Source organism: Ammodytes marinus, assembly GCF_949987685.1.
Source record: "Ammodytes marinus genome assembly, chromosome: 9".
Lineage (NCBI taxonomy): Eukaryota > Metazoa > Chordata > Actinopteri > Uranoscopiformes > Ammodytidae > Ammodytes > Ammodytes marinus.
In genome coordinates, this window is record NC_137213.1 from 13,815,298 (window position 1) to 13,830,286 (window position 14,989).

General features: G+C 39.8%; 1 protein-coding gene across 1 annotated transcript in view; it reads left to right on the forward strand.

Moving 5' to 3' along the window:
* Positions 1–1,060: 1,060 nt before the first annotated feature.
* The window catches only part of LOC307255015 (corticotropin-releasing factor receptor 2), a gene marked incomplete at its 3' end in the record, with an annotated part of 31,732 nt that continues 17,803 nt past the window's right edge, over positions 1,061–14,989 (forward strand). Inside the window, exons 1-2 of the mRNA XM_080033611.1 lie at positions 1,061–1,184; positions 1,291–1,410. Of these exons, the coding sequence (XP_079889737.1) occupies positions 1,064–1,184; positions 1,291–1,410 (241 nt within the window). The 5' untranslated portion in view covers positions 1,061–1,063. The remainder of the gene's footprint in view (positions 1,185–1,290; positions 1,411–14,989) is intronic.

Consider the following 14,989-nt stretch of genomic DNA (forward strand, 5'->3'; position numbering starts at 1 on the left):
TAAATTCAGGCTACATCCATTATTAGGTTAGTTGTTCTCAATTATTTTCTGTCATGCCCCCCCCTAGGGGACAGAAATTTTTTCGCGCCCCCTAAATTGAAATACTATTGAGAACCTGCTAATATTTATTTATTTATCTGTACAAAACCACTGTACGAGTTTCTGGCACGAGCATTCTGCATACAATCACCTTATTATCACATTAGATAACAAAAATTAGCTGAGATAACTTCTGCAGCAAAAACAATTCAAAGTTCAGTTTATTAGCTCAATTTGTAACATTTAAACATGACTGCTCAGTCTGTGTGAATCTCAGGACAGAGAAACAAGAGCAAATGATTCACTGAGGTTTGCATTTAATTCAAAACATTTTTAAACTGTAAACATAGTTAAGGTGGTGTTTTTTCATTATTATATGCTTCTGTGATGCGATAACCAATAATTAATTAGTGTTATTATTAGTCTACTTTCTTGATTTATTTTTAAATGGCCTACAGAGTCACTTGGAGACACATGTGGACATTTATTTACTGCAAATCGCGGCCTTTCGCGCGGATATGACCGATATGACCATACACAAGCACACATCGCGCTTGCTAGCACTTTTAATTTTTTTGGTCTGTTGGAAATCAAGGCAGCCCGCGCCCCCCCTGACAACTCAAGGCGCCCCCCCAGGGGGGCGGGGTTAATATGTAGCTTTTTTATTGTATAGGTCTCTTTTATCATCTGACCCCCCATCTTTAAATAAACACGACAGGTGGGTGGCAGGTGTGACATGTCAGAGTAAATCTGCTCAGTTGCCGTGTGGTGTAGTGTCCAGTCTCCTGTGCCGGCTCTTTCGCCGTTGTTCCTGAAGCACATGGATGGATGAGCGAATGCGCAGCTCTGATTGGCCAGGCGCGTTTCTCCCAGCGGGAACACTGGCTGTGTCTACTTGTCATTACTGTGGCTCCGATTCACACAAGCTCACGAACACCGCTGGGCTCAGTGCGTCCATCGTCTCTCTGACTTGGAATTAATCTTATTCTCACAGTATTTAGAGTGGCGCATGGGGGCTCGCACCATGGACGCTACCGTCTATCAGATTATTTTTGATGAGTTCGGGGACTTAAATTGCAGTTTAATAGATACTTTCCAAGACACTTTTTTGGAAAACGCTTCATTTTCATTACTGAGCACTTACGGTAAGATGGAAATTGCTTTTTTCTTTAATATATTCAATATTGAAAGCTGTTTCGTTTTGGATAGCCTAAGCGTCAGTCTTTTCTTTTTTAATTTACTTTATCCAAGGTTTATATTGCAATGCCACAACTGATGAGATTGGAACCTGCTGGCCGCGAAGCATCACGGGGAGGATTGTAGAGAGACCCTGCCCCGAGTACATCAACGGGGTGAAGTACAACACAACGAGTAAGATATTTAGCTCCATTGGCAAAAGTTCTTTATCAATTTGGAAAAAAATCATCTGAATATATATATTCAGATGATTTTTTTCCAAATTGATTTGACAAGTATTTAAGGTGACTTTAAATGTAGATTATTTTTAAATAGAAAAGCACAATACAGCCAGATGTGTTAAGATAAATATAAAGATATAGGACAATTAGTGAGGATAAAAAATTAAATTAATATAAATATAAATTAAATGTAACAAGTGTAACAAAGTGCTTAGTGGATGGCAGAATGGCAGTAGAAAACAGTATTTGAATTTCTGTTTTATTTATTGTGCTGATGGAAATAACTTTTGATTGCTAGTCAATTCAAGGTGTGCCTCCTAAGTATGAGCAATTAAAAACACATATAGCACACATATTCAACAATTTTAACGTCTAAGTAAAGAGTACCATTTTATAGTTTCTCATGTTTAATACGGTGCATTTTCCAAGGCCTGCTCTAGTCTGCTGTAGCCCTTCTGTTCAGTTGTGATACGGTGATGACAGTGACTCTCAATTATCATTACACCTACTTTCACTGCAACAGCTGCCTCAGAGTGAGAGTGAGTGAGAATGGTAATCCTCCCAAAGTCTCTCAAACACCAGCAGGATTTAATGTTATGGTGGCATTTTTTTTATTTTTATTTTTTATTTAACCTTTATTTAACCAGGAAAAAAACCTATTGGGATTAAAAATCTCTTTTTCAAAGGTGACCTGGCCAAGACAGGCAGCAGCACAATGAACCACAGTTACAGATAAACAGTTACAGACAAACACACAGGGACAACATTAAAATAGCACTAAAAAATTTCACAGCCTGTTCAGTTGATTAGTTGTTTTTATTCCCAACCCAGCCACATGTGGACAAAGTGACATCATATTGAGATATCTCTACTGTGTCTTTAGAAAGAAAGTATCATATAGATAAACATGCGGCGGTAAAATGCGGGAGTTAATCCCAGGTAAAGATACAACTTCAATAGACGAGAATGAATTACAGTCTGCTGTTTTGTAACATCTAATTAAAGTTCCTTTACAAATAATGCTATCTTCTCAGTTTAGTATCGGATCCAGATGTAAATACCTGGAAATGAAAGCTGAAATGTTGATCTATTGTCTCATATTCATATTTTGGTATCAAACCCAAATGTTTCCTGTCTACAGCAAAAATAAAGGAATTGGCTTCAATGTTCCAATACTTTTGGAGGGGACTGTATGCAGTTGGATGTCAGGGTGCTGGTGTTGCTTATAGTCATGTTCACCTTCAAACCAAATTTTAACACAAATGTTCAGCCAAAGTCTCTGGCACTATCTATAGCTCTAAAAAACAAGTAATGTTTTCTAACTTGCCTTTGATTTCATCAGTATGCTGAAGGGTTGTTTTGTATCGGCTGGCTTCACAACTCACACCTCTCCCCCACACCAAAAATGTCACGTTATGTAACTCATGTGTAATCATAAGACTGATTAAGTTGTTGTTGATCCGATCAAAAATGGGAAACAATGGGAAAGCACAGCAGAAATAACTCCTAGAATGTATGTGTGAAAGTGACCGAGGTTAGATTTTTCATTGAACACAGCTGTTACCTCGATGACAGGCTCAGGTGCGGCGTCTTTCCTCTGCTAACCCCCCGCCATGCTCACACACACACACACACACACACACACACACACACACACACACACACACACACACACACACACACACACACACACACACACACACACAGAGATACACACTTGTCAGTCAGTCTTGTCACCACTTACTGCATTGATTTTCCCTTTGCTCTGCTGGTGTTCAGCATTCCTAGGACATGTCCGGAGGTTTAATCCATTTGTTGTGAAAAACGCAGTCATGTGCCATGACAACATATGCCAACACCATTCACCTTTTTTATTGACACCTTTGTGGACTGTCATGTTTTTTGATCATACTGTATATCTTGGTGAGCTTTCAATTGACTATTTCTGTAAAATTGATGTTCCAATCCAAATATAGACGTTTCAAGACAATAGAGTATAATCGCTTTTTTTTCTTGCTGGAGGTGCGGATATATAAGTACATTGCACCACTCACCTGCGATTCTAATATTTTGTAAGAATTTAAGAACAAAATAAACTCATAATTGAACAGATTGCTGTTTGTAGGTGTAACTGTACAGACAGCGACTGAGGCAATTACAGGAATTGGCCTTTCGGACAGTAGATCATACAGGTTTTATTATTGCACCATTTACAAGATTATTATAAGATAGTCAATTTGCTTTGAGCTCATATTAGCGCTGCCTTGAAGGCTCATTTGGGGCAACAAACACCACTCAGATTGGACTTCTAAATAGTAGTTGATTTTTTATATTTGTGTGAACAAATCATTATATTGTGCTTGTCCGTTAGATCTATCAGCTTATTGCATTTTTATAATGGAAGAGGTCTCGGACAGAGAGCAAAGTGGGGAAGAACATACAAGGGACTTTTTCATTTTGACGGCTTTGTGGTGATGTAACAGACTATTTTACAGATTGTTTCACAGCTTGACTGCTGCTTCTTGGGAGGTTCATCTGTGTTTCCCCTTTTAGTCCCACTGCCTGGGAGGCCTATGAAAACCTCCTTATTGCATCATTGATACTCAAGTCACGGGTATGCTGTGTCTTTTTACAACAAATTGAAATGGGTCCTGCAACAATATAAAGGATTATCTGGATCCTTCTGGGTCACATACGTTAACCCATTTGCAGCCATCGATAGATAATAAAAATGAAATCCCAAAATGGGTCAGACTAAAAATAGAAGTAAGTCCTAAAATCACGCAAATGCAGTTAGACATAGAGTCTGACATCAAGTACAATTAGAAAAAAGTAATTTGATGTGAAGTTGCAGCCCAACGTTTTAGCCTAACTGGATGTGATTTTAAACAGTCTCTCACTGTGGCCTCATATTGGATTTGACCTATGGGACTAACAATAGATTCTCTTCCATTTGCCTACTTGGAATGTCAGAGATAGACATTTAATGCTGCAGGCCTGCATATTAGAAAAGCATGACCCAGGATGGGTCATTGTGTATAATTTAAGGACAAAGCCCCTGTGCTTTGTAATGATCACTGCATGATATGAATGCATGCTTGTGTGTAACCTTGCAGGTTTTCTTGAGTACTTCAAAAGGAACTGCTGGGTAAATTTAATGTCAGCAAAACATAGCAATTCTCTACAAAAATCAGAGGTTTCACAGTCTTAACAGGCCCGCTCAGGTAAAGTGCTATAAATCCCTTTCATTTCTTCAGATGTATATAAATATTAATGTCTTTGCTGAGTGGCTTAAAAGGTTTATGCATTTTTAAACCTTCCAGTGTCCTGTCATTTTTTTTAGGTGCGTTCATTCAGTTCTCTAGTTTACATGAAATGCACATCAATGCAGTTGGGGCAGAGTGGTTAGATGGGGCTTTAAGGCATTCATTGTCTCTGCTTTGTCATGAACATATGATGTGCTTTCTGTCAAAGCCTCAGGCAATGCAAGATGTTCACAGCAGTAGAGATGAATGATATCAACACCATTGAAAGCGTCAGTTTTTCAAATTCGAGCCATATCTCAGTGACCTGTGTTATTTCCCAGCTCAGACTCTCAGAGTGTTATTTTAATAATTCACACAGTTACATTTCCTCCTTTCTGTAACTTACTTCACCCCTGTGTGTGTCTGTTCATTGTCACCAAGGTGACATCCTGTCCACACGTATAATAGCGTTCCTTTCAAGTTTGGACACAGCTCAAAGTCAGGATTGGTGTTTCAACAATAGAACTTTATTGATTCTCTTATCAGGATTAATAAAGTCAGAGATGTATCAGCACCATGGTGTTTATGAGGTTCAGAGAGGAGATTGCAAGTGCTGCAGCATTGCATGTTGGGATTACAGCTTGGTGCTTTATTTTGAAGCAGAGATTAGTTTGTGCAACATTGCTTCATCTTTCGGAGGGGAACATGAAACTGTCATAAACAGAGACAGGCTTCATCATCAAATATTGAATTTTCACCTTACAAGCTTACTCAGTATACCGTCAGCAAAATGTTATAATAATAAGGTTTACCATTAAAAGTTGATACCTAGGGGGCAAAACCCCTTTTTTTTGAAAAACAGACATGGAGCGTTGTAAAAGGTTGTTCACCAGAAATGATATCCAGGACCTTCCACGATCACAACCTGGGTGGACAACCTTGTCATCAAGCTGCTGGAAAGCTACAGCGGGCCGACATAGAGCAAATCAGAACCACTGTTTAAGCGAATGGGGGTGGGCTAATAGGGAATTTTTTAAACTTATATATATCATTATGAAACTTTGCAAGTTGATTACTGATAGTAAAACAACAACTTTTTGTATTACAGTATTTTCCAAAAGGTTTGAATAAATATGAAAAATCATCAATATCTTTCTAATGATGCGTAAATTTGCATATCTGCAAAGCCCCAAAATCTAGATGTTGGACAAAAACAAAGTCAATTTATTTTAAAATTTTGAAAACAAAACAAGTGTCCAACTGCCTGAAGCCTTTCCTAATCACAGTTCAAATTTGATCAATAACCCATAGAAAATGAATTTTTTACACAGTTTTTTCCAAGGGAATGTCTAGCCGTTTCCTAAAATACCAGCTGGAGACTCCAAAAGGACACTTTTGGTCCATGGCACATGAAATGTAACTGTGTAAAAAATGTATTTTCTATGGGTTATTGATCAAATTTGAACTGTGATTAGGAAAGGCTTCAGGCAGTTGGACACTTGTTTTGTTTTCAAAATGTAAAACCAAATTGACTTGGTTTTCTTCCAACATCTAGATTTTGGGGCTTTGCAGATATGCAAATTTTCGCATCATTAGTAAGATATTGATGATTTTTCATATTTATTTAAACATTTTGGAAAATACTGTAATACAAAAAGTTTTTGTTTTAATGTCAGTAATCAACTGGCAAAGTCTCATAATGATATCTATAAGTTTAAATTCCCCATTAGCCCATCCCCATTCACCCCCATTCACTTAAACAGTGGTTCTGATTTGCTATGTCGGCCCACTGTAGCTTACCAGCAGCTTGTTGACAAGGTTGTCCACCCAGGTTGTGATCGTGGAAGGTCCTAGATGTCATTTTTGGAGAACAACCTTTTACAACGCTCCATGTCCATAAAATCACTTTGCCCCCTGGGTATGATGACATAATAAAGCTTTGCAATTTCTGTCATGTCTCCATATTCCTCCATATTCCCCATATTATTGATGAATAATATGAAAGCCATATTTCTACTTTAAAACATGCACAGACTTGCATGAGTTGCATTTATTGGTTTGAAGTTTCCAATCGACAGACCATCTTAGATTAGACACTTATTTAGACACAATGGTTCTCAAGTGCAGTTTCTCATGCTGCGAATCATGCACTTCTGGCTGCTACAACCTACACTATTAAGCCTCTGCTGTACCCAGGGATTGCACCAAGGTGCCTCTCCTGCGGTGAATCCGCCCTCCTTGAAACCTTTGATTCACTTCTCCACATGAAGAAAGGGTAAGAGGTTAGTCAGTCAGCATATTCAGGTCAGCATGTGTTGCAAACATTTGATTAGAAACTGCATATCAAGCCCCCCAGGGGGTCAATCAGCACTAGTCTCCTCTGGCTGCACCAACCACTGGCTTAGCATCCACTCTTACACAGTACAAGACTTGGAGAGACCTTTTTTGACCAAACACTACTTACATCCATGGTTACTGTTGTTGAGTATAGGGCTCTTACCTTTTCATATGGGGTATTTTGATTTTGACTTATGTCTCCTGAGATGAGATATTGCTCTTTAATCTTTATTCAGGGCCTCCCATGTACAACACCTCTCAGATTTCACTACAAGCTGATGATTGGTTGCACTGAGTTATATCTCTGGCATTTTTAACATTCAACCAAAACAATGATCTACCCTAACCTTGACCTGGCATTTCAGTAGCCTTAGCATTCAGTCACAACATTTAAAACTCATCCTTATGGGCTGTATACAGTATGAGGATGTCACATTGCACAAAGTTTTGCCAGTGACTGTGATCCAGGGCAGCGACAATGTTCCCCCTAAAAAATATTAATTTACAAATTTCTGTCAGATAAAACTAATAACTACAATCTGATATTATTAAACACCAGCTAATTTCTACAGAACCGAAATAAATTCATTATTTGATTTTAATGATGAGTCTGAAAGGGGTTTTGTTTTTTGAAGTGTCTCTGCTATAAATGGCTTGGATAACGGGCTTATTAAATATGACAGCGTATGCATGCCTTTTAGCTGTTTAATGTGGTAAAAAAAATTCTCATTATCCAAACACGCCATTTCCATCTTTGGCGTGTTGGTTTCCCTCAGGGCCACTGACTTGTAGTACTCAGTCTTTTGATCACTTTCCATCACCAGTCAACTACAGCTGTGAAGTGTGGGAGTTTGACAGCAAAAACATGGGCAAATGGTTTAATCTGTGACCCACAATATTTAATTGCAGCTAATGTGTCACGAAATATGGAGAGAATCAGGAAAGCTTAAGATACACAGCTGTGACTAAAAGATTCCCCAGCTCTGTTGGCCTGTCTGCTTCAGTGGTCATCAGTCATCGCACAAAGCTTTTTAAGAGATATTCTGTGTTCCCTTAGCAAAAGTAGATAATCTGACGGTTACCCAAACTCCCCCTCAAGGCAATTGTTCATGTTGTGATGTTTTTTAGGCTCGAGCGTATTTACTTATGACTCTGATGTTCTGCTGAACGATCCCAATTGTTGGTTGTTTTTGAGTCAAATGTCCCACAACTATTACTATTACATTGTCCTACTATGCCCATCAGGTCTATATTTGTTTTGTGGATTTGGAGAAGGCGTATGACAAGGTCCACTGGGAGATGCTGTGAGAGGTGCTGCAGGAGTATGGGGTGGGGGATTCACTTTTCAGGGCCATCCAATTCCTGTAATCTAAAAGTAAAAGCTGTGTCTAGGTCCTCTGCAGCAAGTCAGACTTGTATCCAGTGGAGGTTGGCCTTAATCATGGCTGCGCTTTGTGCCCAACTCTGTTTGTGATATTCATGGACAGGATATTGAGGTGTAGTTGTCGGGGGAGGGGTTGCAATTTGGTGGGTGGAGGATCTCGTTGATGCTTTTTGCAGATGATGTGGTCCTGATTTCATAGCGTTCTGTGACTTTCAGTTCTCCCTGGATCGGTTCGTAGCCAAGTATGAAGCGGCTTGGATGAGGAATCAGGAAACAGATGGATTACCCCAAGTGAAGGAGTTCAAGTACTTCAGGGTGTTGTTTGTGAATGAACAATGGAGCGTTTTAGCCTCACCTTTGGTCATGAAGCCTGGGTCACAAACGAAATAACTAGATCGTGGGTACATGAGTTTTTTAAGGACGGGTGGCTGTCATCTCCCTATAGGTTGAGCTCAGTCATTTGCGAGGGACTCGCCATGGCTGCGTTGCGTTCTCTCTTTCTGTCTCTCTCCTCTCGTGTGTCCGGCATTTCAAGCTGACTGACTCTGAAACCCCCAACATACCTGCCCCCTTCCTTTCAGTTCATCTCAGAAAAGCGGCTTTCGTTTCACTTTGGATTGTCTTCTTCTTGGACGTAATCACCCTATCAGACATCTAAGTTTGTGAATGTTTTACCGGAGGGACTATTTTAATTTGAGAATGTCTCTACCAGTGTTGGGAATAACGCCGTTTAAAATAATGGCGTTAGGTAATGCCGTTGTTTTTCCAGTAACGGGGTAATCTAACTAATTACTGTTTCTGTCGTTACAACGCCGTTATCGTTACTGAACGTTAAATGCGGTACGTTACTATGAATTGATTGAATAAACTGTGTAATCCGAACGCACCCCTGGCTCCATACACAAACTGCTAGTGAGGAGACCGGGTGGGTTTCGTTTTTATAGGTTACAGTGTTTGTTATTTCTTATAGTGTTTTATTCAGTGTGGATGACGTCAGTCAGCCGGAGCGTCTGTTTAGTGAAGTTTCCTTTTCTTTCTCTCTCTGTTGTGTGAGCGTGCAAGTTGCCGCATTATCAATCCACGGTTGAGACGTGCTTTCCCTGAGTTTGTTTGCATCGCCCTTGTGAGTAAGTGCATGGAGTTTCCCGATCACTGTAATAAGCTAGGCTATAATTTATGCACGTTATTAAACGGACGCGATTTGCGGGTCGAAACAGCTGTTTAACGTGTCATCACGAGCGGTGTAGCCTACTGTATTGTTCTTTCCCCGGGATCTGTATGCTGCTGTGCATGTTGAAGAAGAAATAAACCATAGATAGTAAATGGATGTAGCATCCAGGCTGACCTCAGTTATTCACACACACGGCATCCAATAATCCTGGTTTGTGCGCGTCGCCATCTTGTGAGGTTGGGGCTTGAAATAAACATAAGATAAATCCTTACTCCTCCTCTCATCGTCTCATGCTTCATAGTCTGATGTTTTTGGCCGCCACCCCTGAAGTGAATCCAGTGATATAGCAGATCAGCGCGCTAACGGTAGCTACATCCACCAGTTTCCTCTACTACAAAGGTGGAGATATAGCACTACTTCCAATTCATTGAGGTCAAAGAATGTTTACTTTTGTTGAGAACAAAATAGGCCTACTTGAAGTGCAGGATAAACCTTGTGCTGTCTGTTGATGTGCAATAAATATCAAAGGTTATGTACAAGTAGGCCGAGCTGTCTGTTCTACTCATTTCAACTGACTTGTGAAAACAGCTCAGAAAGATCCAAATTCTTTGTCATATAGGCTAGCAATTTTTTTTTTACAGTAACGCAAATAGTTACTTTCCCTGGTAATTAGTTACTTCTATTATAACGTAATTCAGTTACTAACTCAGTTACTTTTTGGAACAAGTAGTGAGTAACTATAACTAATTACTTTTTTAAAGTAACGTTCCAAACACTGGTCTCTACTGACTTAACAACCATGCCATAGGGCATACGCAAGCAATGCATAAAATGTATGTTAAGTATGTACATCGTGCTCCTTCTTATTACTTCATTTATGAAATTCAATGAACGATCTGAAGCGAAATGACAGTGCCAAGTTCTTCTCTGGGTCCCTTCACAGGGGAAATGATTACTCTATACATTTATACAACTGTCATATTAAGACATAATTTATCCTATAACAGAAATCTAATAAAGGTGTTAAGTTACTAACTGTAATTGTCTGCCACCATGTAACTCCTAGGTGCCTTTCAATTTGGGACCAAAACTAACCCGTTCTTTGTAAAATGCTTTTTTTATATTATATACAACGTTGTTGTGGCTCTATTCGTCTTCGGTAATAGTCTCTGTGACCCCACGAAACAGCATTGTTCTTGATCAGGTAGCCAAGTTGCAGTCGAAGTCATTCCGAAAATATAAAACATAAATACCTGCATGTACACAAGAGTGTTAGCAGGTTGGTCAGACAATCAGCCAAATCCTTAAGACTAACTTCATATGTATTTTATTGAATGGCTCAGTGAATGTTGGCCTGCACTTGTGTTGTTTAGTGTCCCATGAGGTTGCACCTGCAGGTCTTAAATCACTTTGAGAAAAGGTCTCTGTTTTTACCCAATGCAGAATTTATAAATCCATATCCCCCCATTGCTTTTCTCGAATGTCAGACGTAGGAGTAAGAGCATGGCTAACAGTCACACCGGGAAAACAGTCAAGCAAGAGTGGGCTTTTTACTCTGAAAGGTTATTTTCATTTAATTCTACCCTGTCTTTTTGGCACCATGCAAATGATGATCCTTTTCTTGCATGATGTATTTTCAAGAGGCATCTACAGTAGGAAGTGGGTGTCTAATTCTCAGCAAACATTTAATTTTTTTTGCACAAGACTCAAATATGCGTGTAACATACAAATGCTTGTGTCCCATTCTTTAGATCTATTCTTCCCGTTTGGCTGTTCTTTTTATAGAAGACATGAGTGTGCTTCCGAGAAGGAACAGATGAGAAGACTTTCAGCACAGTTTATCAAATGCCTATTTTACTTCTAAACATTCTATATACTGTCTAACATTAATTGTATCTGCAGTGTAATGGAATGCATAGATGCATAAATAATCCCTTGAAACAGGTTTGTTTTTAATAAGACCACCCAAGTTATGAGTTGACAGGCTTTACGTTTACCATATTGAAACATTGGAGTGATAATTACTTGTAGAAGTCTATATACACTACCTGTCTGTCCTGTTGACGTTTCGGGGAACGGCCCAGCCATTACAAACAAACATTCGCCAAGTGTTCGTGGGAGATCGTTTAGTATGCCTATAAGATCGACAATAGGTTATGCATTTAGTAACTACTCAGGATAAACCCCCCAAAGAATTATTTTTTGTAATCCAGTCATATTTGGAACATCTGATGATTATGCCAGAGAGAAAAGGACTTTTGTTTTGCCTTAAAAGGGTTCAGCCCCTCTGACAAAACGTACAAGAGAGCAAATGTGACATTATTTTTGTCAGCTGCCTTAGCTGCCATATTGTGTTTGATCAAATTTGGGACAAACAGGGGCTTGGGAACAGCTGCACGTAAATGTTCTGTATGTATGTAGGGGAGAATGGGGGAATTTGAGGCATCGGGTAATGTGAGCCACCCCCTGTATCTAGGCAACGGAAAACATTTGTGGTCATGTGAGATATATATTCTCAAGCCCCTCTCATTTCCCCTTGGCCCTGAAAGAGAGGACCTCATGGTGCTGTGGTAAGCATGTTTTTTTTCACCAAAATAGGTATTTTGCATGTAAAAGTAAATTTTCTTGCTGTCAACCTAATCAACTGTTGTGCCAAAGCAAATGCATTCACGTAGAAAACTTATATCATACGTGTTGATGAACTACCAACATATAAAAACCATGTGATGATATTAGCTAAAGATTAGTTTTTTCTCAAATTGTGGTGGTGGGGGAAAGTGAGACAGTCTCACTTTCCCCCACCATGAGGCACAAGTTAAGTTTAGTCTTAAACATATTTTAATGTAATATTACATAACATGTGTTTTTTTTTAATGTCATACACATTGTAGAAAAGCCATCATGCCAAGGAAAGACACCAGGAAGACGACCTGGGGCAACCACATGGAAAGAGCACCTTCTCATCTGTCCCTGTAACCTTCAGGGCTGGAATGTAGAGCAGGCCTAGTTGTAGAGTATTACAGGCTGATGTTATAATCCAGTTGGGTCTTCTCCTGTGTTCTGAGTCCCAGGCTGTTCTCGCTGGTTCTGATTTTCCTGTGTTCTGACCCCCAGACTGCATTCTAATCTAACTAGTTATATCTTTCTTTTGAATTATAATAGTTTGAATTTGATTTTGTTCAGTTACTTTCAAGTGTTTGGAAAATGTGCTTTGCTTAATTGACCAAACCCCATGATTCTTTTACTAGTTCGACATTAGTTCTGGAATGTGTGGCTAGCTTTCAGGATTCTAACTGTTACAATATGTGTTGTTATGGTAGTTTCAGAGTGGAACAAGTAAGTGGATCAGTTTAAACCCAGCTGGTTCACTTTACCCCCTTGATTGTTCTAGTCTGTCTCAGTTTACCCCACAGCTGGGGTAAAGTGAGCCACATGACAACTTTTTTCAAAACAATCGTATTTTCACTGCCCTTTGTCTTGAAAAAATTCTGCTAATGCCCATTTCTAGGAAACATCCTGAATTATTGGGAAATGTGTCAATTTGAATGATAAATCATTTTAGCTCGCTTAGAGGGGAGCAAATGTTAAAAGTGGCTCAGATTACCCCGTTCTCCCCTATGTTACTATTGACACAGTACTGAAATTCAGCGGTCTAAATCCAAGGAGGATTACGTAGGTGACCTCTGATCCCAATTCTGGATATTTCCATACCAAAATTTCACAGACAGTGCCTTCTGGTGTCGAGATATAAATAATGTAGTCTGGCTGAACCGTTTCCGCCAGCGTCTATTGGCGCTGGCGTCGGCTAACAACGCTTCGCCTCCATTTCCTGTTGCTGGCTTTCCCGTATTGAGCTCCCCCTCAAACTAGGAAACAATTCGCTCACAGTCAACCTGTGCGCTTCTGTGCAGCGCTCTCCCTCTCTCTCTCACACACACACACACACACACACACGGTGTGAGAAGTCACATTACTGTAGACAGAAATAAAGTGTGGCGATACTTTGGGATAATAATATCGGCGGCGGCGGTCCGGGACGCTGCGCAGCCTAGCTTAGCCTAGTTTAGCCTAGCCTAGCTGTCCAACTTCATTGTACAACTTCCCATGGGCAGAAATACCCACTTAAACTCTGGAGAATGAAGCGTGGTGGTTTGGATTGAGCACCGGACTTTATAACCAGCAAGATTAAGATCCGCCGTTCCCTTTCTTTGGTGATTTACAGGACAACGGGCCGCCGATGATAATGTTACCAGAGATAACACTGCGTGACTACGTGGCTAGTTAATTCCGGTTAAGTTATCCCGTGAGCTCCTCGGGGGCTAAAGTGTATGGTGTCTTGACATGCTGGTTAGAAAGCAACACACTGTGTAATCCTTTTGTCTTTAATAGTTTTTTTGTGGCGTTTGCTGGTTAGATTTAGCCATTTCTCTGACAGCCTCTGGACGTGAAGATGTTCCATCAGAATAAGTTCCCCCCCGGCACTATTTTGCATCGACACCGCTGCTGTTTCCCGGGGTTAGCTCCGCCCTAGATGATTGTGATTGGTTTAAAGAAATAAAAACAGGCCAGCCCAGTTTCCCCCCCGAATAGACGGCTCTAAACGGTGTGCTTCCAGACCATACTACTTGCTGTAGTTTGGTCTGGCTTCGCGAGACTATAAATAATGTGACAACCAACCTCTGTGACATATAACCCCGTTCTCCCCTACAGGAAACTTGTGGGGGGGAAATTTACTTTTTTTTATTTTCCCTTTGAAAAGAACACTTCATCAGAAATGGGAACAAGCAGTTGCTGTGACACACATAAATAGCAAAAAAAAAGAACAGACCTTGAGAAGAGACAAATGCCTGAATCATGACGCTGTAAACAAATTGACATGGTCGTAAAACATTTCTAGACAAATAAAAAAAGATTCAGTACTTACGTGGCTCCCCATAAAAAACACAGATAGCACAGTGATGGAGATGAGCATAGTTGATATGTTATCCTAATAAAATGATATGATTTAAATTAAACAAGAGCAGAAGTTTTTGTTTGAACTTACTGAAAAACAAATAAATGGGAGACGAGGACGCAAAAAAGGTTTCCCTATAACTACTGACATTACAAGGTAATTTAAGTTTTCAAAAGCATATTCTTAGAGCGCTCTTAAATTTATTTCACAAATTAGATAATTCGCATGAAATGAAGAGCTTTTTCTCATGGCTGTCTCGATCACTAAAGGGGATACTGAACACACTTTTTAGTAAGGTGGCTTATAGAAATGTTTTATTAGGAATGCAAACATTGCAGTGGTCACAGGTTTGAATCCGACCCGTGGACCTTTACTGCGTGTCGTTCCCCCTCTCTCTTTCTATCTCCCCACTTCAACTATGTACTATCAAATACAAAAGCT